This window comes from Microplitis demolitor, chromosome 5 (genome assembly GCF_026212275.2).
Source record: "Microplitis demolitor isolate Queensland-Clemson2020A chromosome 5, iyMicDemo2.1a, whole genome shotgun sequence".
In the NCBI taxonomy this organism is placed as follows: Eukaryota; Metazoa; Arthropoda; class Insecta; order Hymenoptera; family Braconidae; genus Microplitis; species Microplitis demolitor.
Window position 1 is genome coordinate 4,745,299 of NC_068549.1, and position 25,876 is coordinate 4,771,174.

Sequence of the window (25,876 nt, forward strand, 5' to 3'; positions counted from 1 at the left end):
TAGCTCAAATACTTATAATCTGTACAGTGATGTGCCATAATTGAGGTATCAGTGATTTATTATATTTATTATATTACTATAATCACTATACCTTTTATTTATCCTTCGATATATATTGTATACACATTAATATTTGTATCAATTTTTTATCTAACTTTGTATATTCGTATACGTAATTTTTAAACTACATTGATAATACTTTTTATCAATTTACTAAGAAACCATTTTTATGGCTAATTTATGCTCTCTTAATTACCTTTTACAATCTCAATATATATAAAAAACCTAGTACATGATCAGAGAACTAGTACTCGATCAGCCCGTCTATTTGTATACCTATATTTAGTAAATAAATACATAAGTGATCGAGTACTAATTCCCTGATCGAATACTGGGTCTCTTACCTCATACAGAAAAAAAGAATTTCTTGATGCAAAAAATATTGTAGAATTTGTTCATATTGTAGAATTTTTTTGCACCAAGAAATTGTTCTTTTCTATATAAGGTAAGAGACCCAGTATCCGATCAGGGAACTAGTACTTGATCACTCCAAGTATTTATATATCTATATCTAGTAGAATTGTGCGAATAGTTCTAACTAACGAATTATTCGTATCGAATCGAATCATACGAAATTTTAAAATTATTTTTAATTTTCTTCCGAACGGCTTAAAATTGTAATAATTTTTAAAATAATTGAAATTTTTTTCAGAGGTAAGGTAAGGGACCCAGTACCTAATCAGGGAATTAGTACTGAATCTCTTACCTTAAATAGAGCTTAGATACGAGTCTACGGAAAAATTATTTTTGGTTACTTTAAAAACTAAGCTCTTCATTAAGAACTGTTTTCAGATTTTTGTCCAAGCTTTTCTCTGAAATAAAAACTCTAAACGCAAAATAAAGACACAGACCCGATGCTTTACTCTATGAACTATTTTTAACTTGCATTTGTTTGGACAAAGTTCCCATTTACTGTACAAATGCAACAAAGATAGTACCGTTTATCCAATTGAGTGCGAATAGAGAAACAAATGAGATCGCGTCTTAAATAAAAATTGAATATTTGAAAGCTGACCATTTTTTCTCGATTCGATTCGAGTAATTTAAAAAGTTACTAAAAATTCAAAAACGAATAATTTCCAAGCTTGCAAATAATTTATAAATTTTCGAATTAGACAGATATATTCTATTCGATTTGATTTAAACCTGATTCACACACCCCTAATATTTAATAAATATACAAATACACGAGTAATCGGGTACTAAATCTCTTACTTTACACAGAAAAAAATGTTTCTTGACGCAAAAAATTTTTTCTAGCCCCAAGAAAATTTTTGTTTTTATTTCTTGATGTAAAATTTTTTTTGCCTCAAGAAATAATTTTTTTCTGTATATATTTATATATTATTTTTCATCTGATAAATTTGAATTAATTAAAATTATAATGAATGCATTTAAATTAATATTTACACGTATTATGTAAAACAAAATTTTTTAACTTTAAAATTAATGTACCAACATGGGTATTTTTAAAATTATTTTTTAATATAAAAAAAAAATAATACTTTTACAAAAGAAAATGGTTCTACGATCCTTAATTAATATTGGCATTTATACACAAGAACTATTTGCTTTTATAAAAATACTTTGTCTTCTGATTGTCACAATTTTTAATTACTGTATTATAATGGGAGAAAAAAATTTCGATTTGTATTTTATATAATAGTTTTTATTATTATTTTAATAAAGGTCTAAGGTACAAAAGAAAGTTTGAAGATTTTTTTTCTTTAGCAAGCAATCTTATTTATTTTGGTACTCCTTAGTTTCAGTATTCGTATATAATATACAGTATTGAGCCAGTTTGCAAAACTGTAATAATAATAGTTTATAATAATGTCAGTAATAATTCTTTTCTATATAAACCTAAGGCAGTATACTATAGATTGATACAATGTTTATACTAATAACGAATCTCGCTCCAAAGCCCAATACTGGAATAGAATCCTCTAATTCTAATTCAAGAATTATTCATATTCACACGTTTTTTTTATTTTTATTTCATTATCCCTCCTTTGTATCCGAAATAACCCTACTATATTCTCCTTGCAAAATTTTCCATAAGATAAATATGCAAGTAAAGCTTAAAAATTTTTTTAAAAATTAAAGGCTAAAAAATTATATTTTTTTTTTATCCGTCAATATTTTTCACAATATCAAGAATAATAAAAAAAAAATATTCCATATTAATTATTATAAATTTTACTCAACGTTTAAAATTCATTTACTTATTTATTTATTATTATTATTATTATTACTATATTTTTTTTTTAATAACATAAAAACTATTGCTGCGCGATTTAAAATTAATCACAAAATCATTTCTCAATTGAGAGTGAATTTGTGATAAATATAAATCAATAACTTAATGTACTACTTATTGAACTACACACAATTGACCACGACAATTGTAGAATATCGTTACGAAAGGTAACGATATTTATTCTACATAATATCGTGACTGTTAATCACTCGACGGCATATTTCTCGCATTCAGCAGATCCAGAAAATTTTAAAAATATTTTTAAAAAATTTATTGCTGGACATAAATGTTCTGACGCGGGAAAAATGATTGCACTGAATTAACAACAGTGACCGATTTTATTTAATCCATCGCCCGTATAATATCACATTTTATTTTTGTTTATTATTATCTTCATTTGCCACAGCCTTTTAATCCGTTTATTGTCTATTTGATCTTCCATATTGATCATCATTTTAAATATAAACGTAAATTCTGGTATGTGACCACAGTAAACTGACAGCCATCATCGGTTCTCTGTCTGTCAATTTAATCGGATTGGATGCGGGACAAAAATTAAGTAGACGTTAAAAGAGCCAGTAGTTGGCAGATGATGCGAATTTGACGAACGATGCGATGTCATTTATCGGATTACTGTTTTAAGGATAGTTGGGTGCGGACGCACTGATTTCAAGCGACCACAGGCTCTGGGCTGCATGGCTGTAACTCTGGTTCGTTTTGTTGCTCTGTTGAATTTGTGCCTGATGTATTACTTGATGTTGATGATGTTGACTCATGATTTGATTCTGGAGTGACAGCTGCCCATTGCGTCGTGTAAGGCGCGGCACGGGCTTGTCGTCTGGCTTTTCGTTTAGCTCGTCGCTGTTCCATCACCAAACGTAGACGTCGCATTTTCCCTTTCGTCGCTTCATTTTCTCTCGATAATTCCTCTGTATCAGAAAAAAACACAAACCATTGTATGATTCAATTTTATAAATTTAAAAAAAATGGTTGCCCAGTCCCAAAACTTCCCGCTGTTTTCATCGAGTTGGACCAAAAAAAGTGACGTTTCGTATTAATCTTCGGGAATTAAAAAAATTTTAAATTATTAATAAGAATCGTTTTTTAAAGTTTTGCTCACGACTCTGCTTGATAAATTAAATGTTTTTGGACAGAAATTCATAGAAATTTTTTTTTTTTTACTACTTTTATATATAAGCGAGTTAATATATAAAGCATCCAGAAAAAATGAGACAATTGTTATTTTTTTTTAATTTCACCGCCGGTATATTTTAAACTAATAGAAAAATTTTGACTTTTGAGGTGGAATTCGACGCAGTTTTTTAGTCTCTACTACTGAAATTTTTTGGAAATAATTATTTTAATGTTTTTGATGTTATTAGAAAAAAATTTTTTTTTTAATTTTTTCGATAGCAATATTTTTTGAACAAATGATTCAATTTTGACATTTGAGGTGGCATTCGACGCGGCTTATACAGCTTTACAGCCTGATAAATTTTGGAATCGAATCATGTAGTAAGTTAGAAGTTATTTGAAAAAAAACGTTTTTTCGAAAATTTTATTTTTCAAAGATTGTAGAAATTAGTGAGCCGCTTCGAGTGCCACCTTAATGATTATATCAGTCAACCCGTTCAAAAGATAGAATATCTACATACGTACATACACACATACATACACTAGGACATCATCTCGAAATTAGAATAGTTTCCTGGGACCTCAAAACTTCGAAATCTGTTAAAAATTCGGTTTTTGAAAATTTTCAATTTTTTTAGCGGGAAGTTAAAAATTTTAAATAAAAAATAAAATTGTAGCAATTAATATGAACTTTAACAAGAATTTATCGATCAATAAAAATAATTCAATTAATCTTTGCATTTGTTCTAAATTTAAATTTCCGAAGTGAATATAAATTTTTTCTTCTTATAGTCAATGAAAAAAAAATTTTTATTTCAGGCGAAAAAAAACCAATAACTTGGTTCCGACCTCAAAACGTCATGTGTTAAAAACTCGTTTTCAAAAATCCGACCACAATCAATAACCTGCCATCTTTTGAAAATTTTAAATTTTCTCAGCGGGAAGTTTAAATATAAAATTTATATTTATGTTCAGAAATATACCTATTGAGTATTCAGACGTAGGAGATGAGTCTTGATAAGTTCCATTAGGTGAAGTTAAGCCACACGGGGTGCTCGTAGAACCTGAAGGAGATGTCGGTGAAGATTGTTGACGACTACTAGAATGCCGATGATGATGTCTATAGTGACTAGTACTCGCAGCTGGAGTTGCACACAGCAAATCATTGAGAATATGAATAATAGTACTAATGTCGCGCTTTGGACGGCCATGACGATCCTGGAGTGCAGGATTTAGTGTACCACTGAAAGTACCCGAGTATACGCCTTTCCCATGATGATGCATGCTTTCAATTATCGCACCCTGCCTACGTCGGGCGTGTTCCTGTATTAAAAATAAAATTTTAAAAATGTAGCGTAAATATTTGAATTGAAAGAAATAAAATGACATAGGGTAACTGGCTTCAGTAAATATACCTCAGATGAAAGCTGCTTAAGTTTCTGCGTTAGGTTACGCGACGCCTCAGCCAGTGCTCGGGTGTCGAGTGTAGCAGCAGCAATTTTGCTGCTGGTAGAAAGGCTCATAATGGAATTATTCGGGCTCTGTAGACTGGAATCTGAATCAGGAATTCTCGATGAGTCTATTGGTGATTGATGATGACTCATGGTACATAATTTTTTCTTTGGCGGGGTACAGTGGGTTGTAGATGATGAATCTTGAGTTGTCGTAGTTGAGGTTGAGGGGTCTGTAAGGCTAGTAAGTGAAGAGGTAGAAGTTTGTACGGATTCACAAGACGTTTGTTCTTTTCTTGAGTGGTGATGATGATGAGAATGATGATGATAATGGGGATGACGATAGTGTAAAAGTTGTTTGCGATGCCAGACTACTCTTGATGACGACGGCGAGAGTGGCGGTGAGTATGACGAGGATGACGAGGTGGATGGGGATACGTCCCGTTCACCACCACATGGATTTGTCGTAGTTGTGGCAGTAGAGAGGCTGGTGCTGCAGCTGGCGGCGTGAAGCGCTGAGGCGAGGCTGCTTATCAGTGACGGAGTTCCGCCGGGTGTGTGCCCATTCTGCTTGGCGATGCGCATCGATCGGCCAAGGTGCTCGCTCAACCTCCTGTGTACGGGCGTTGATAGTGAGTCTAAGCCGGAGGTCATCGACGTCGACGTTGACGACATTGCTGATGTGTTGCCGATGTTATTTGATCCAATATTTTCACAAGGTGATAAAGATGAAGGTGAGGGTGATAACGGCGATGATGATGATGGTGACGAAGGTGATGTTGCTCCTGATGATGATAATGATGATGATGATGATGAAGATGATGTTGATGATAACAATGATGGCGATGGCGCAATGTTACTTGACATGGCAACACCAGTAGAGGGACCCACTGAACTAGCTGGAGGCGATGATGGAGTTACTGTTGACAACTGCAGCTGTATCAACATCATCTGATCACCCAGACGCATCGTCAGATTAAGAGGTGCTTTGCCAGACAGAAAGTCATTCACCTGTGAGTCATTTAAATTCTCTAGTGCCTGCATTACACTTTGTTCTGGGCGTTGTCCCTGAAACATAATTTAGGAAAAACTGATAAGTATATACTGTAAAAGATTTTTTGACGATGTAAAAATTTTAAATTCACCCAAAAATTATTACACCATAAAGCGGGTAAATGTGTAATTTATGATGAGTGTAAATGAAGCAGACATGAGACAAAATTTAAATTTTAAAAAATGCGCGTACTGATTTTTTATTGATCTAAATACGCATGTTTTAATTCTTATTTTGGAGTAATCAAACATCATTCATAAGTTATCGGAAAAAAGTTTATTGAAGCCCGTAGACTGTTTTCAAGACGAGCGAATATTTTTAAAATCTTTTTTCAATGGCTCTCTCAGGACTCCGGGCGGTGCATAATAAAAAAATTTTAAAACTAATTCAGAAAACTAGACACTTGAAGCTACAATTTGCCTTTTTTATTTTTGTTGTATGACCGTTTTCCTTCGAGTTACAACCTGTTGAAAGTCACTTAAAAATTTAAAATTTTTTAAATATCCTTCAATTTTTGTCACTAATGAATTATTGAAAAATTGTAAAATTTTTAACTGTCGCTACTAAATTCCCGGATACTTTTCGAAATTCTAATATGGGAAATTTTTACATTACAAACAATCAATTTTTCAATACGTGTAATTAAATTTTAATGTTAAAGTTACGATTTTTAAAATTCAAATATTAATTTTTTCTGCATAGACAGTAAATTTTAATATCTATCATACAAATATTTACGTTACTTTTTGTTTTTCTATTTATACAGTACGTTTTTATCGTGGACTAGCATGAAATGGTGTAAAAAAATTAAATTACACAGTGATAAAATTACGCATGTGGATAATTTACACCGTTATTTTACACTGCATGGCCATGTAAAATTCTGGGAGACATTTTTACAGCAAAATTTTTCGCAATATAAAAATAAAATATTATAGTGATAAATTTAAAGCTTTACAAATGTATAATATTTACTTTTTATCAGCATTGATCAATTCTGTGACCATGGGAATTGAATATTAGATCAAACTTTCAGACTTTATAAACAAATCAGAGAAGTAAATGGCCTGTATATTTAAGAATAAAACATTTATCAAATTTTTCAGTTAATTTGGTAGCATACATAAGCAAATAATTTAATTTTTTTCAGTTCGCTTTAATTAATAAAGTGATTAATGGGTTTTTTGTTCTCAAGAATCGACGTTACAAAAAAATAAAAATTGTCTGAATGATGAGAAAAATTAAGTTTTTAAATTTTGCACTTTTTTATTTTTTTATAAAAATAAATTTCCTTGGTTTTACATGTATATATTTATTTATTTCGGTTGAATTGGATTAAATTTCAATACAATATCTTATATTAACCAGACCAAAACCTTGTAATGATGTCCACATACGCCATTGCTATTAGCATTGTTCGCATGCGCATTATAAATATTAAACTTTCTGGAGCCCTCTTTAGGCAACAAAAGACGTTATTTTTTGTATTCGATACAATGACAGTATAATAAGGTAATATACTATTTTTCATATTTTCTATACATAAAATTTTATTTGTAAGTACAAGTGAGATAAAAACATTGTTTGCAATCAGATTGTACTGTACATTGTAAAATATTGAAAGTAAACGGGATTTTAACAGTCTAGGCGCTGTATTACCTTTCCGTATATATTTTGAGCTCCTGGGCTAAAGTAACATTTTTTTTCATGTATTTTGACCCATAGAATCCGAATATCGCACAATTTTTTTTTTTTTCAAACCCGGGAGATCAATTGTTTAAAAAATATTTTTTTGGGGATCAGTTATTTTTTTTTTAGATACTTGAACAATTTCCAAACGAAAGTTGCTCTTATGAAATTCCACTAAACTTAATAGTTTTTGAGTTATGAATTTTTGAAAATAAAAAAAATTCGATTTCCATAAACTTTGAGTGTTAATTAAATAAGCAAAAATTAATTAATTTATGACTTTATACACATCATCAGAAAAGGCATTCTTTATACTTTCTATTTATGCTATCATAATGCCAAAAATATAATTTTATCGTTTTCAAAAAAGCATTTAAAGTTATTATTTTCAAATTCGTTAAAAATTACCCGCTTGTCTCAAACGTGTAAGAGCAAGCTAGATCTGTGTACAGAAAAAAAGTCTTTTTAGGGACAAGTGGAAATTTTTGGAGTCAAGAAATCCTTTTTCGTGTAGAAAATGACTTTAAAAAAAAATATAATTTTGTTTCAGAATTAAATTGAAAGATTATTATACGAATGACTATAAACCAAAAAGCGACAGATTCCATATCAACGGCGCACTTGAAATACAATGCCCTTTGCATTGCAGCCACAGTGAGGATGGCACCAATCGATGCGGCCATACTAATATACGAGATCGAATCCCAAGAAGACCCTGCGTAAAGAGAGGAAACCTCGCGGGCATTGAAGCTCCCCGAGGCATCGTCGTACTTCCCTGCCTACTTTTTAACACATAACAGACTTCTTTTTGCACAAAGTCTGCAAAGTGTACAGTAATTTAATTTGTTACAACTTTAATATTCTCTTCGCAAATCAACCAACAAATTATTTGACCACGAAGTCTCTAAATAATCATCTAATCAATCGTTTAATTATTTTATCTACTTTCTGTTATTTGTTCTGATCACAGATAGATATGACTATACAATATATCATGTGTGCTTATGACGTTAAAACGAAAAAAAATTACCATTAGGGCGTCGTCGATGTCAACCAAAAGTTTAAACTTAACTCGCTATCCCACGTTGAGTAAAGATGTCATATTTACAGAACACAAATGTACATATGTACTAATGTATGTAATAGAGAGACAAGTATACATAAGTGTAGCAATGCATACATAGAGAGAATGGAGCTACAGAAACATAAACCTACGCCTTCTCTCCCACCCACGTTATCTCGATGCACGCACAGAAAATTCTCTAAGCCGATTCTCCTCTTCTTTATATTCATCTCGCGACTGAACTCACACTCTATGTATACTATATACGTGCTGTTGAATTGAGTCTCTTGGACCCCTAGTGTTTAGAGTGACCCTGTATGAGCTCATGTGCCTCTCTCGGAGCATCGACTTTCCATGGCCGTGTCGGCAACTACCAACGAAATCCACGATACGGGATGAGTATGCGCCTCTCGAGAATCAACCGACCCTACTAATATAGGGGATGTTCTCGGGGAAATTTCGTATTCAACCAAAATTTATTCAGTTCAAGTTTTAAATGTTAAATTATTTAGTATTACTCAAGAAAATATATTAAATATTTTTAAAATTTACTAAAGTATATTTCATTAAAAATTTTTTTTATGGGGACATCAGTAATTGAAAATTTTTTCAATTACTTTTTTCTGCTACTGCATCCTAGTTTTCTACAAGCACTCGGTAGAATGCAACAATAAACAAAAAAAAAATCAGCAGATTTTAATTTTTTCGTTGGTATATTTATTATAAATGATCGAAAAGAATCGAAATGATAGTGACGATATTCTATGGCGTTTTGTTTTATAACATTCCAGAATCACTAAAAAGAAAATAGAGTAAGTTTCTTAATTTCCTCGGATAAAATTGTGCTCACGAACGAGCAGACAAGCGGACATGAATGAAAAATTATTTTCTAATGATAATTTGTATTAAATGCTTGAGAATAAGCGCTGATTCATTTATGAGAATATCTTCCAAATATTAGTGTATTTTTTGTTAGAGTAAATTACTCATAAATGACTCAGCAAATGTAGAACACACCCAATGTTTGACGACTGAGATATGCAATTACGAACAAATCGATATATTATAGATCAATTAAATTACCACATTATTGATATAATTAAAAACTATTTTGATATTGTATTTTGTAGTATTTCACCCTGATAACCAAGATGGCAGCCGGCTGGCGACAACCTACTGTAGCAACTTGTCCTTAAGTTGACCGCAAAAATTGGCATTTCCATTACCATGTTGAGGACAACTTTCTGAAAAAGTTGACGGAAAGTTGCCTTCAATTTTCTCAGAAAGTTGGCAACAAGTTGCGGCAGTAGATTATCGCCAAGTTTCTGGGAAAGTTGGTAATAACTTGTAGTCAACAATTGCAAAATCTAAAAGTTGTCAACAGCTTGTCGTCAAGTTGGTCGCAACTAATGTACACCAACTTTCTGATCAGAAAGTCTGGCTATCAGCCCTTACCTTCTATAAGTTGAGTAGTGTTGTTGAAAAGAAGTGCTCATGCGCGACTAATTTTAAACTCTCATTGTAATTTTGGATCGAAAAATTTTCCCTGTTTGGAATTAACTCAATAATTTAAACTGATTTTATAAAATGAAATTTGTTATTCATTTGTAGCTTGCCTATAAAATTTATTTGAATCTGGTCCATATATTAGTCCATTTTCATACAAGTTTAGACTTGTTTTTGTAATGTTCATTGCGGTAGTCGCCTCTAGAATAAAAACAGTATTATTCCATATAAAATAATCATAATCACCATTTATATAAACATCGAATATATCAAATAAATAAAAATATTACAAGTAAAAGTTATAGGCTATTTTTGTCCTTTTTGATCTTTCGAACCAAAAGTTTTTTTTTCTAAGTTCCGAAATTAGTCTTGTTTTGTTTTTCGATTATGAAATAAATCGCTAACAGAACAGATCAAAAATAGTAAAAAATTTTAAAAGAAGTTTTTAAAATAGATTAACAAGTTCGGAAAAGATCAATAAGACTGAAAACAAATTAACTTTTTCGACATGGATTTAATCGCGAATCGTTGATTGTAATCTAACTTTTGCTTCTAATTATTTTTATGGATAGACTAATATTGAATCGTACCTACAATTTATTTGCTACATTATTATAGTATAGCAATTATTTTTTTATGAAGAAAATATCAGTGATAAAGTTTGACGATACTGTCAGTTAACTTTGATATTGATAAATTAAAAATTCAATTCAATTTCAAATTCCATTCTATTGAGTTACTCTGTCGTAAGTGCATAGATATGAAGTCTTTTGGAAATCACAATAATGAATAGGCTCAATATGTATTGCGCACCTCAAGCGCGAAGCGATGAAAGTGATTCAGATAAAATTATTTTCGGCTGATTTATTAACGTTTAATCGTGTCGGAAAATCATATAATAGACATTTAAAATTTCAACACAAGCATACTTTTACAAAGAGAGTTTAATAACAATTTTGATGAAATTTCGAGTTGATTTATTGACAAATCCATGTTGAAAAATGGATTTGAATTTTTTTCACGTGATAGCGGGAAAAGTCAGTTTGTTGATTTGGAAATATGATAACTTTTCATGAATGCAATCAAGTGATCTAATCCATTTTTCATTCGTTTCAGATTTTGATTAATAACAACCTTGTTGAAAATCACTATTGAAATCTTTTCTCATTCAACTGCTATGAATATTAAATAATATTTGGTTCTCTTCAATTTATATTTTCTCTATCGAATACTAGTAACAATAAGGTAAAGCCCCTATACCCGCTCACTTTTCGTTGGTGTGAGATTAAATCACTCAATATAAATTAATAAATAAAATGCAAAACCATATTCTTTTTCATAGTTATTTTTTGAAGTTTCGAGTATTAGAATAAAATTTAAGTTTGAAGAATAATGTTGATAATTAATTATTATTAATTTTTTAAATAAGCTCCTTGAGTGTACCCATAGTCGCTCACTAAAAGTTGCGATGTACCATTACTCGATCGACACATGGCCCTTTAGTCGCTTAAAGACAATATCAATTAAACTATCATAAGTTTATTGATTTGAAAAATAATTTATAAATTATACTACTTTATTCTTGCATAATATAAAATTTCATGAATTTTGAAAATGCATTTAATAAGATATAGTTATAAAAATTTTTTAAAAATTTGACGTAACTTAAAATTAATTTAACGAATGAACGTTAAAGTTAAAAATGCCCGACTGAGCGCGATTTTGAAAACAGTCATTTAATTAAAATTTATAATCTATTATAAAACAATTTGATGCATCATATTTTAATATATTTAGATTCACAAATAATTATTTATCAATAATAATATTTTTAGTTGTATTTTTTTTTATAGAAGTTATAAAAAAAAAGCCTTGACAGTCAAAGTGAGCGACTAATGGTACTGAGCGGATATAGGGGCTTTTATCTTAGTAGCAAAAAAAAGTTAAGATAAGCTGATATTGAATATTATGGAAAAATAGCCGTCAATAAAAAATTTGACCAAATGCGTTTTGATTTCAATTTTAAATCAGTAATTAATTTTCTTTTTATTCATAGTGACCACAGATTTTTGAAACTTAAATTTCCTGACTTTTCCAGGTACTTTAGTCAAATAATTCAAAAAATTCCCTGACCATATGTAGTTATATTAAATCATTGGAAATATTTATTTAATTCAAAATAAAATGGCATAAGTCAGTTCAATAAATAATCAATCATTGTCGTTAAATGAAACTTTATTTTATTATTTGTCAATGTTCATACGTTTTTTTTTATTTATCAAATGAATAATTTTTTACTTTTTATTTTAAATTTATGATTTTATATAACTTACTCTATAATAAAATATAAATAAATTTACCATTTACCCTAGAATAAATTTCATAAATAAGAACGTTTTATAGAATATTAATAAAATATTAATCAAGTACGCGAATGATAAATATAGTGGAACTTATTAGTTCAATACTTATGTATACTTTTAATGTTTTTGGTTTTTTAACTTATCAATATGAATGTTAATAGCTTCAAGATCCTGACGAGCGGTTTCTATTAAGACTTTTTTTTTCTAACTAATAATTTTACAATCGCATTCGCTGCGCCACTTTTTGAACAGTTTTGACAGAAAAATAATTATCAGAAGAAAGTAAAAATTTTTCCAGCTTTGTGACGAAATTCCCTGACTTTTCCCTGATTTTTCAAGTATATTTATAATTCTCTGACATTTCCAGATTTTCCAAGTTTTCCAGAAATGTGGCCACCATGTTATTAATTCAACCCATCAATGAAAGTACGAAGAATGAAATTTTATAAGCTTTGGAAAAATTTTCGACAAATGTTATTCAAATTAGACTTTAATAATTAATGGGATTTTATACCAAAACTTTTTATAAAAAATATTATAAATATACTTTTGAAATATTATCCATTTCTAAGCCTGTTAGTCGGTCACACATGCTTTCAATTTATTCAAATTTTAGAAAATGTAAAGGAATAACTATGGCATATAAAGCTTTTATGTACTTGAAATAAAATTAATAGGTTTTCCTTTTTTTTTAAATTGGGTTGCATCTAGTAAAATTTCTCACGTTCTACGATTCGATCTGTAAATAGATTCTTTCACTTGAGTTTCTTTAAAAGACGTATCCTTCTTTGTCCTGGTCTGTGAAAATACCACCTACGAGTAGTTTTTAGTAATATAATAGAGAATCAAAGTGAAACGATGCAAGAGAACCAGGTGCACTGCTCGCAAGATGTTTTGAGGGGGTACAGAACCTTGACATGAATAATGAAAATGTATACTACCATTTTTACAGAATAGATAGTAACAGTTAAAATATATGTTGTCGTTAAATTTAATTCAACTTTAGTATTTTTTGTTACGTTTTAATTGAAATCGACGGCAGCTTTGCAATATGGCAGGCAAACAACAAAGTGGGATATTTGAATGTAAAAACAATGAAGACCATTTTATCAGCTATAAACTCACAAATATATGCAAAGCAGCATCACTAATAGTCCAACGCTTCACCATTATCTGCATTAATGTTTACAGCGTTGCCAACAGGTTTAGTGTCATATTGAATTCTTTCATTATTAAAATTTTATAACTTTTTACAGATTTCAGATCGAATATTTGTAAATTAATTACTAGAATGTCTTTCTCTAAAAGCACAAATTATTTTCAACAAAAAAGATATTTTTAGTTGCTGTACTGTATCATGATAAGTTAAAGCTGACGGACTTATAGAAAGATTGATCATCAATTGTTTGACAAACTTTCTATAATAAATGTGGCTCTTAAAAAATGACCACGAGTAGGAGTAAGAGAATAGAACGCATAACAGTTGGAACGAAGCTGGCATCCCCTTCCTTGACAGCCAATAAACCTAAAGAACGAAAGTCACAAGGGAGACGATGATGACGATAAAGACCTCGCGACGTTGCCATAGCTTTCAGCCCAATCGTCTTTCTCCGTTGATTTTTTATTTTATTTTATAACTCACCCTCTTTCACGAGTTACTCTCAACTTCCTTACAACACAGTTCTCTCAGTATGTACATGAGGTTTCTCATATAACGATTGTATTAGAATTACATCTATTACACAGTTTGAATACATGAATACATAAATATTACATGCACATGAATAGTTTAATAACTACAAGATTCAATTTTGAACCAGCCCAAATTTTATGAACGAAAATTTGCTAGTTGTAGAATATGTTTGAAACTTAAAATATATCCACACGTAAATTGGAAATTTTCCACCAACAAAACGTTTACCCAATCAGTGCATAAAATTACTTGTGGTAGCAAATTTCTGTATTGAAGATATGGTTAATGAAGTATTCGTTTTACTTTCAAAATCTTTTTACTGACAGCAAAACGTTTGTTTAACTAATTAATGGTTGATAACCCTAATAAAATTGTTTTACATAAGAGTTAAAGAATTGATTTGTTTGAATAATAAAGCTAGTTCCATACGCTGAAAATCATTGTAACTGTAGCACTATAAGTACTAGAAGAACACGAAAAAGAAGAGTTTCGTCGTGATAACAAAAGACGGACCTGAAGATCGGAACATTTTTCGCGCAACGAAATTGAAAAAAAATTCATGTAATTTGACTACTCGAGGGGTAGTTCTGGATATTTATGATGGCCTGAGGTTTTCAGCCGACATAACAGCATCTATTCATAGGATCTAGCGAAACATTTCAAAAATCTAGTCATCCAGTAGATTTTTTTCTTTCCAACTTCTATTTTTTCATTGCGCAAAAAATATTCCGGTCTTAGGATACATCAAAAAATGAGATAACGAAAGATTTTGTTACAGTGACAAACGTGATTAGCTTACGGTAACAAATCAATTTGCTAAAGTTTTTTTCCCCTTCTTGACTATCGTCTTTGTTGGGCCATGCCACAATTTGTTATGTTATAGTTATACATGATATAAATTATAAAAAAGTTGCCACATTTCAAATTCGGCATTTGTTACCATGAGTAGTCTTAGCTTATATAAAAATTTTTTTTAATTGTTAGAAACTCCTTTTGTTATTTTAACAAATCAATTTTTGTTTATTGTAATACAACAGTTTTGTTACAGTTATAAACCATTTCAAAGTCCGACAAACAATTTGCTATCATTACAAAAACACTGTAATCACGACAAATGTTTCGTTATCCATATATTAAGATAGAAATTTGTTACCATAAGTTATCTTATCTTGTAGATACGAAAAAACCTTTTCCAAGCGTATGTAACAAAACGTAGATATAACGTGAAAAATCATATAAAATAAAACAGGTTTGTAACGGGTAGTCGAGAACAAAAGTAAACGTACAGTAGTGGGGAGGCTGTAACTTCAAGAAACATTTCCCCTACGACCCCTAGACTGGGCTTATGACGGGTAGTCGACTGTAGAGAATACAATCACGAATAAAAAATGTATGGGTGTGTAACAATTTTTGTAGGACAAAATTTGAGATTTTATGTGATGCAGCTTATAATATTAATCTTTTAGAAGATTATTTTAGAGAAAAACTTTTGCTAGCACTCATGTTCAAATTTTTCGAATTGGAAACGAAATCTTTCTTTTTCAATAACTTATGGTAAAAAAATAAAATGTATAGTAGTCTCAACGAAAGTCATCCTAAAATGGATAGTGGGGGTATAAGAAATACGTGCTAAGTAACGGAAGTGAGACGACGACTTTTTGGTTGGGACGACTATAAAAGTTAACATTTTTTTCGTGTCGTCATTGACATTTAAAAAATGTTGAATTCACTTCTTGTATAACTTAAATTTTGTGATAAAATTTCAACACAAATAGTCTGTGTTCAAAAATACCACAAATATTGTGTGGACCGTTTCTAATACACAGATTGCGGTGATTTTAACACAATATTTTTTAGTGTGTATGTTCAATAAAGTATGGAATTATAATTATATATCTTTTAATTATCGTATTCAACATCAATGTGATATAACTTTTTATAAATTTTCTGAAAACTTCTACTTTCTTTAAAAATTTTTTTTCTGTTATTATTTGATAAGGACGGAAATTTTTCCGAATGTTAAAACAATAAGTCGAATGCATTATTTTATAGAGAACTTAATTGTAAATGTTTATCGTTTTGTATGAAGTATTCTGAATAATATTGAAATTTATGACTTACCATAAGACCAGTTTCTACACTAGGAAGGAGAGTAAGTCGACTGCCATCTTGAAGACAATTTTCCTTTAGTGTACCATCACGTAGCTGCCTAAAAAAAATTAAAAAGTTATTTTTATTTTATTCATGGTTTACTGTTTGTACAAATAATAAAAAAACATAAGTGGACAGAATAACAAGAGTCATTTGTGTGAATTAAATAAACAAATTATTGGTAAAAACAGTCTCTAAATTAACTATCAATAAATCGATCCTATATTTTAAATTACCGGTGAAAAAACAACAGTCACGCGGACGTTACTTTAATTTTATTATGTCCAGCTTTTCGAGCTGCAATATGTTACTTTTTCAGAATAATCATCAAAATACTTACAGTAAAATAATTTTTTTGATTTATGTAATTTAATTTACGTTCTTATCGAGGAACACAACTTTATAATATCATTTTAAAACAATGATTTCTGTTGATAAAATAAGAAAATTTCTCTCAACAGGTTGTCTGAGAGCTGTGGCGTGTTAATTGAATGCAAGATTATACAAATTATAAATGAGAATCTTCACGTTGATAATGGATCAATTTCTGTTAATTTTTTCCGTATGCAAAACTCCTTTGTGGTGAGCACGTTTGGATTTTTAAAACTTTTGTCAACATTTTATTTATGTCAATCTTCAAATGTAACTAAGAAAGACTAAAATTTCGAAAGAATATATTCAGGCAAAAGCACTCGTTTTACTCAACCAAAGCGAAACAGGCATTCAAAATCTACACGGAAAAAAAATTCTAATTAAATTTACGATAATAATATCGTAATTTGTCCTATTGATTATTGTAGTGGTGGACTAGACTTTCAAAATCATAATTTTTACGATGTAGCGTTGGAAATTTCATTTATGAAATAATACTTCAGACAAATAATACCAAGTCTTAAGCTCTTTAATATAAATTACGATGTGAATATCGTAAAATTCGAAGAGAAATTTAAAATAAAAGAATAAAATAATCATCGTTCGGACGTTGGATTCGAACCCAAATCCTTTGGAGTGCGATTCGTCCGACATCTTGGACCTCTCGGCCACCAAAAACCCTACACTTTAGACAGTTTTTAAGGTCCATATAAACGATTTGAATAAACATTAATAAGTCATGAGAGCGCCCCTTGCGGAGGATACAGTTAATATTTAAAAATTACGATACAACATCGTAATTTTTATAGCTTACATCGTATTATAGCCGAGGCAGCACTGTAATATTTATTTTATTCAAAAGTACATAGAAAGATAAATATAGTTTTTGAATTGTAATTTTTATTTCTTTTTTTTTACGATGTTAAATTGTAATTTTTCAAGTAATTTTTAATTCTAAAAGTCTTTGTTAAAATTACGATGTTAAATAGTCAAAAATATAATCCACATAGTAAATTTTGAAATAAGAAATTTTAAAATTGACACTAATAAACGTCTAGTCCACGATTACGATATTAACATCGTAAATTTTGCTAGAATTTTCTTTCAGTGTACAAACCCACAATTCTTTGGTTAGAATTAGTTGATACACAGTTTGTTCTCTGTGTTAAAAAACGTTTTTCAAAAATCTACTGCTTTGAATTTTTAAAACGATCTTTTTGTTGTCAGTGAATAAAACAAAACAAAGAAAAGAACAAAATGAAAATATCTTTCAATAAAAATTAATACTATAAGATACAATATAAAAAAATCTGGGCAACGGTTGACCCTGCGGACCAGCCCCAAAACTTTCTGCTGTTTTCGAATTCAAGGACCCGTCAGATGACGAACATAGCCCAGCTTTACTATGACACTATATCATTTCAAACAAGAATAATTTCTACGTGTATGTATCAGTAATAACAATAGTTGAGTAAAGTACTTTATTATCGCATTAAGTAGTCGTAATTTAATTTAATTCTTTAGCTACAACGTTAATTGAAACTATAAATATATATACTAATAATACCTTTTTGAAATAACTTTCACGTGCTAGTAAAATTTGTATTAAGAGGGGTCTGAACTTTTTTCTCTATCACACTCAAGTCGACGAACGGTACTATCCTTGTTGCACTTGCGCAGTAAATGGAATCTTTGTCTATGTTTTTCTCTTAATCAAATGAAAATTTTTGAAAAGTGAACCCATATATTGCTAAATTATAGAGTAATGCATCAAGTTTCGTTCTCAATTTTGCGTTTAGAGGTTTTATTCAAGAGCAAAGCTTAGACAAAAAGTACTATAGACCCTCCTTAAAGAAAACCTTAATAGTCCCTTGAAACAGCTGTACATACATAACGTTATGTTTGTAAGTTGTAACGGTCAAATAACCGTTAATACAATCGCATCAACGATCACTTTATTAAAGACACTTTTAACTATTCGCATAACTATACTACTAAAATACGTTAATTCCATAAAATTATACCAAAATATTTACATGGCAATTACACTGTCAGAACACTTGATAATTTTTCAAAATTTAACTCGGTGTACAACTTTAGCTACTGTCATAGTTAAAGTAATCTATCCTAATTCATAAATTAAGATAATGAGGATTTTGTTTTTCGCTCTAATTATTTTTCATTCAGTCAACACGTGGCATCATTTAGGCAATCTGTTGGTATGAACATTTTTATTCTATGTTCAGAACTCAAATATCTATACATGGATATGTATTTTCGTAATTTTTATTCTTACACTCAACTTGTTTTGTTTAAATCAACTACCTTTTTCTAGACGAAAATTACTGTTGCTTGAAATGTTATAGCCTCATTATGAAAATTTTTGAGCTGTGTACGAAATTTACAAATCATTAAATAAATTATATGCTATAGTAGTGAAGTTTCGTGCCCAGAGGGACTGAAATTTCAACAAAGAACTAAGTTCTTGTAAGATTCTAGGATATTCAACAAGATGATCGCTCTAAATTGGAGAACATTTAGCAAAAAATTTCTCAGTATATTTGAATAACTATGATAAGCAGCGTAAGCAAATTTGACATTGCGATTAATGTCCTTGTTAAAAAATGCATCTACTTTAGTTTGAAAGTAATAACTTGAGCTTATTTGTCCTTAAATATTTATTGATTTTTTAATAAATAATTTTATTCGAGAGCTTCGTAGCTTTATTCTCAGCGATAGAAAAGAAATACATAGCTCTCTCCGTAACCCGAGTATCCATTTTTATGGCCCTCCGACCTTCTAGAGTCATAAAACTCAGCCTCATCGCATATGACTCAGGCCTCTCGCCCACATCCCCTGCGTTTCAAAGGCTGCTCTGTTAGTTGTTTTTGTTCTTACTAAAATTTCGCTATAAGTATTAAGAAAAATTTTACTAAAGAGTTTTGATCATTTGAAAAGTTTCTCGTCGAGTTTGGGTTGATTCATTTTGAGTCGTTTCTCAGCTCCCATCACCCAGGTCCAGGTAAAAGACGTCAGTTTTCTCTGACCTTTTCGAGTAAGCACATCACGAAATTGCATTTTGTATCTTTTCTCTATCATATAACAGCTGCGTATTAGTAACTTCTGGTTCCAACTGTTGCAGCAGCTCGCTAGTGTCTTCATAATCATCACGATCCAGTTTGATCTTAGCCAATCATTACACCTTTCTTTAACTAAAATCGTCGAGTCTATTGGTAACTATTGTGCAGAGCAAACATCAACATACAACTCCTATTATTAATGAACCCTATTAGTAACCTCTCCACTGAACATTAATACGAGAGCTTGCATACTACTTTTTATAACACTGGGTTTAGATATCTCATTTCTAAGCTCCTTGAGTTGGTCACAAGGCCAAGTTTGTCTCTCCTTCAGGTCCACTGTTACCTGAAGGCCACCCTGTGACATACTTCTCTGGAAGAATAGTGAAAATTCTGTTTAGAAATCCTCAGATTAGTTGAGTACCTTTCACAATCTTGGCTTGCTTACACCTGAGTGAGAACTAGAATACCAAACTTGTATTGTCTCTCCTTGCTCTCCTGGTCGATCTCGACGCTGAAATATTTTATTTTTTGATGTCACAGTGAGCTACTATCAGCCCATCTCAGAAATCGGTACGAGTTCCAAACCTTTATGATAGACAACGCGATTTTCAGCCTTGCTGCACGTATACTGTGACGAGATTTCGAATGAGATATCTTGATTTACATTGACGTCGTGAACTGAGGCAACGCCAGACATACCTGCATCCAGTCCTCGGTCGCCTGCTGTTCCTGAATCTTCAGCTTCATACACCAGTCTTCAATCTTCAGCGTAGCGAGACTGGACCAACTATTCGCTGACACCAGAAATCCATCATAATTGACCTCGAACTTCATCCTCATACTTCTATAATTTTTCATCAATCCTATTGTGTAACATTGATAGCCGTGCGATATTAATATTACAACCAAAGTTCTTTGTTTTTTGTCATCATCAGCCTTTGTTTGAAAGCTATGGAGTCTTTTTTGATAGAACACACATTTTTTGGTTTGAAACTAAGATCTTTCAAGCAGAATGACGAAAAAATATTAGGATCTGTGCCAATATTTCATATTATTCAGTAGTATATGTAAAATAATTATAAATCATGACAAGTTGTGCGGTGTAAGCCAATTTAAGACCGATGTGAATTAGTCGGTTGAAAAATATAAGTTTCTTTTTTACCAAGACATAAAAATGGCTGTTTCTTATGGTTAAATTAGTTTCAAACTCCATGGCCTTGTCGTAATCGAATTATTTATTGTAAACTTCTGAATATCTGCCATTGAAATTAACCAAGCTGATGACGGTTGAATTTGAACACGCGCTAATTGATCCTAAATTGTCTTATTTTGATTGCCTCCAAACACTGAAGTCGAAGCTTTAATGCAAGTAATTATGCAAAGTATAATGTGTCTCAGGATGAAACGCGATTTTAGACGAGTGGGAGGCATTACTCACTCGCCTGAAATGATGTCGTTTCTCCCCTTGCCACACAGTGTATTATTACTAGATGAGAAATTTCACTGTTGCGCACTAGAAAATTTTTTTTCCTTAATGACAAATAAAATATTTTATACACCAACGCAAAAAATTAAAGGAACAGAAAAATTTTAGAAATTTTTTAGTGTTTTTTGACAGGCTGCAAGTTTGTGAAAAAGAATCGTATCAAGATTAAAAAAAAAAAAATTAAAGCTTGAAAACTTTAGTTTCAATATCTTTTGATCAAAATTTTGTTAGAGCTACAGTTATTGCACAATTATGAGAAATATCGCGAGACAAAAATTTCCGAAACTTTTCTTCTTTCAAAAGATTCACGGTAAAAGAAAATTTTTCAGCTAAATCAATGCATAGGTCAGTAAGCAAATTTATTCAGCTTTAATTTGTCGCAAAGATATGAGCCTTTAAACTAAAAAAGATCCTTTTAGCTGTGATCATCGATATTGTGTACTTTAATTTTTTTTTTTCATTAATTACTTACAATTTAGATCCATAACTTTCGAACTGGAGATTTTTTTCCTCTGATTGCTCAAGATTCAATCCGATCTTACCATTCAAAAAATATATATTATAAGATCATTTTTTAAACGTATCCTCAGATTTAAATCGCTCTGTCAGTATTTCAGAGGATTTATCAGAAGTTAGATTTGATTTGATAAACTCTTGTAAATCTTTTGGGAAAGTAATCGATATCTAAATATTATTTTTATAATAACTCGAGAATTACTCAACTGATTGATTCAAAACAACTAAGATCTGTTTCAATAAACCCGTTAGGTTTAAAATCGAGAGTACACCAGTCAATTTTTTTTTATTAAAAAGCATTTAAAATTTTCAGAGCGGGAAATTATAAAAAAATTTGAATTCTACATATCGGTTGTCTCAAAATGCTATGGAATATCCTATCCAATATCACTTCTTTGTTTTCGTTCGCTTTTTTTTCTCGATTTTCGTGTGCATATCCATCATGTAGTTGCAAGACGATAAACTTACCTAGAGTGTATCGTTGGATTACGCATGCGCTAGTGCGCTCGTGCAAGAGATATGAACTGTCCAGTATCATACATAATACATGTATGAGTGAAAAAAAGCGGTAGATGCTGACCTGTATCTTGAAAAGAACAGGAGGACCACGGTGTTAGACAGAAAAAGTAAAGAAAAAGAGAAAGAGAGAGAGAGACAAGTAGCGAGCAAGGCATAGATATCCGTGCACGCTCAAGTGACACTTGTTCTTCCGCTCAACGAAGTTGAGAAACGCAAGCGGTCACAAATACAAGCTAGTTGCAAGATATGTATATATGATAGAAGAGATGAAGCAAGATAAAATCGAGCTTACACGCGTGAATGTCGTCATAGGGTGACCGAAGCGTGTATACCTGAGTCTGAAAATGGCTCCTGGCTAGCACAAAGAAATCGAGACTCACCACACAGCAGCGAATGAAGTAGAGAGGCCTTCTCGATAATTTCAGTAAGCGAGTAAGCCTTGGAGCCATGAATAAAAGTGGAAAGAGAAAGAATACTGTGGTTGGATCCGGGAATAGAATTTTCGACTCTTCACTTCTACAGTATCATACTGCTTGGTTGTCATCGTTTTATTTGGCGTACAAAAGGTTGTGTTGAATCCAGTAATAAAAGTAGCATTTATATATATACATATACATACATACATGTATGTATATATAGATATATATATATATATATATATATATATATATATATATATATATATATATATATATATATATATATATATATATTACTGGAATCGACCTCTTGTCCCTCTGCTAGTCTCACCTCTGCCTACTATACTCTATTACCTTCAGTGAATTCCGTGTATATACACTACCAGCATGTATCTCAATTCTCGCGTGACTGGCGGAGAAGGATCCGCAGCCCCCACGACGCCCACAGCTCCCACTCAACGAATTCGACGACCAAAAGTGCAGCAGCACCGATACGATGCGCTGATTCCCCGGTAGTGTTCTTTTTCTATCTTTCCCCTTCTTTAAAAGTATATATATATATATGAGAATACAACACGAGTGTATTTTCACTCTCCTTTTTTTTATGAATATAAAGATCTAGATGGGAGGATAGGTAAAACGTTTCGAGACCAAGGGACCTAAGATTTATTGTAGTCTTCGACAGATATACAATGTAGAGGTCTAACGCATAAGAATATTTATATATAAATAAATTTTGAAAAAAATTTTAAGCTATGGCTGTGTGCATGTGTGTTGTGTGTATATGTATATATATGGGTATTAATGATATAGTCATGCTGGTTTTATATTTTCTCACTCACCTCTCTCGATGCAGTAAACAAATGCGTTCCTTAGCAACTTTTAGCCTTTTAGATATAATTTTTTTAAGATTTTCAATGGTTTCATTCCTCTCAACAATAAGTTCAAATTGACCGCCAGTGGTGGGTGTAATGCTGATAGTAATCTCGTCGAGGTCGTTCGTCGGCGGGTCCACGACCATACAGCCACACCCTGGCGACAATGGTGGTATTGGGGTTGGCAGAGCAAAGCTATTGCTTCTGATGTCACTACTTGCGGTCATCATAGCCATGGTGGTACTTGAACCAGACGTGCAGTATTCAGGATCACTGCCTGCAGTACCTGCTAATGGAGCTGGTGAAGAAGCTGACGAATCAGTATCGCCAGTGCTGGAATTTGTCCTGTGGCTATTGCTGCTTTTGTTACCACCAGTTCCATCCATTGCTGTAACGTCTGATGACGGCTGCTTTGAGCTGCCGTCCATTGTTACACTTCGCTAGCGATCGCGAGTCCTCACCTTGCACGCACTCGCACCTGTACCTTGGACCCGACGCGAGCAACAAGACCCGTGTCGGGCCGTGATGGAAAATATATATTACCAAAGCCTTGTTGTTCTCACAAATTTCGTTAGGGCGTTCCAGAGTCCTCACTATCAAGCGGTCTTGAGTAGGCGCGAAAGGGGGATCCAAACTGAAACGGTTAACAATGAAACTTAATAATGATGACGTTAAATAAAATTTTACCAATAAAATTAATTGTTATATTGAGTATTTAATTGCTGCTGACACGAATCACTTTTTTTGACTTGTCCGCACAAAGTCTATTTCGAGTTTTCTTTTTGTTTGGTCACCCCACCACGTACCTGTGCTTGATTATTCACTGTCACGCGTTACGATGATCCCGCTAAGGTACCACCTACCCTTGACCGCTCAAACTCTGCGACTAGCAACCGAAAACTAAACCCCGGCCTCGGCCAGATTCCCAGACCCAGCCATACCTACTTGAGTGATGACCAGCCCAAATGAAGAAAAATATGGCGTTAAATCTGATTCCAGTGCTACCTACCGACAAATTTTATAAATATTACGACACTGCACTTGCCATTAGCATTGTGATGTTCATAGTTTATAATTAAAGATTTTAATTGTTATTTTTATTACATATGTATTTGAAAATTTAAAAAATTTTTAAATTCTGATCGAATTTTCAATCTGAATTAGAAGTCAATTGTTCTGTTGAGAATTTTTACTTATATTTAGAGATAAAATAAAGATGGCGCTAGTGTATTGTCGCAATACCTATAGCACATTTGTACTTTGCATTGTCGGACTATACTATTTATTATAACAATGATGTAAATTAATGACTGAAGTTGGCACGAGTGTGAATGTAGCAGAAGTAGACAAATTTAAAATTATAAATAAATAAAGTAAATAATTCAAATAATAATATTTTTAAAAAATGCACTTATTAATTTTAAAATATTTTAAATGCGCATTTTTTTAAATTTAATTTTATTAACTATTTACTTTATTTATTGATGATTTTAATTTTGTCTGATGTCTGTTACATTCACATGAAGTTTGCAGACATTTTGTAATTTTGTAATTTTTTTTTTTTCAAACAAATCAATTACAAAAAAAAAAAAAAAAAAAAATATGCACATGCAGAAAATTTAAAAAACTGCCTTAAGTGTAATTTTTTTGTATATAAAAGAGATTAAAGTTCTTTCATTATTTTAAATTAATGATCCTGAAGTTAGCTGACGTCTAATATTTTTTTGATTTTTTTAATAATTATCATTTATAAAAAAAAAATTGCACCTTTAGATTTTTTTATTTTCTTCATATGCATTTTTTTGTTTTTTTTTTCTGCCATTGATTTTTTGAAAAAAAAAATCTAAACATTTTTAATTATCTGCTAACTTTAGAATCATTTAATTTAAAATAATGAAGAAATTTCAATCTTTTTTATAATTCAAAAAATTACACTTTAGGCGATAAAGTTATAAATTAAAAAAAAATTGTTTTTAGTAAATAAAACGAGCAGGAAAATTATTTACACTCATTTTTTGACAGTTGGTATACCCTAGTACTGCTCGTCGATGACATCATGATTTTTACACAGAAAAAATAGTAATTAGTGACGCCCATGAAATTCTAAATACATAATAATTACTAAATCATTCACGATGAAGGATTGTACATTAGAAAGTTCTAAAAATGAAAATTTTTAATT

General features: G+C 31.1%; 1 protein-coding gene across 1 annotated transcript; it reads right to left on the reverse strand.

Moving 5' to 3' along the window:
- Positions 1-1,742: 1,742 nt before the first annotated feature.
- Positions 1,743-24,702, reverse strand: LOC103571963 (midnolin-B). Its single transcript, XM_008550324.3, has 5 exons — positions 23,662-24,702; positions 16,395-16,482; positions 4,870-5,973; positions 4,438-4,777; positions 1,743-3,249 (listed from the first exon to the last, which is right to left on the reverse strand). The coding sequence occupies exons 1-5, from the start codon at positions 24,120-24,122 to the stop codon at positions 2,990-2,992; spliced, it is 2,253 nt and encodes a 750-aa protein (XP_008548546.1). The 5' UTR covers positions 24,123-24,702; the 3' UTR covers positions 1,743-2,989.
- Positions 24,703-25,876: the final 1,174 nt, after the last annotated feature.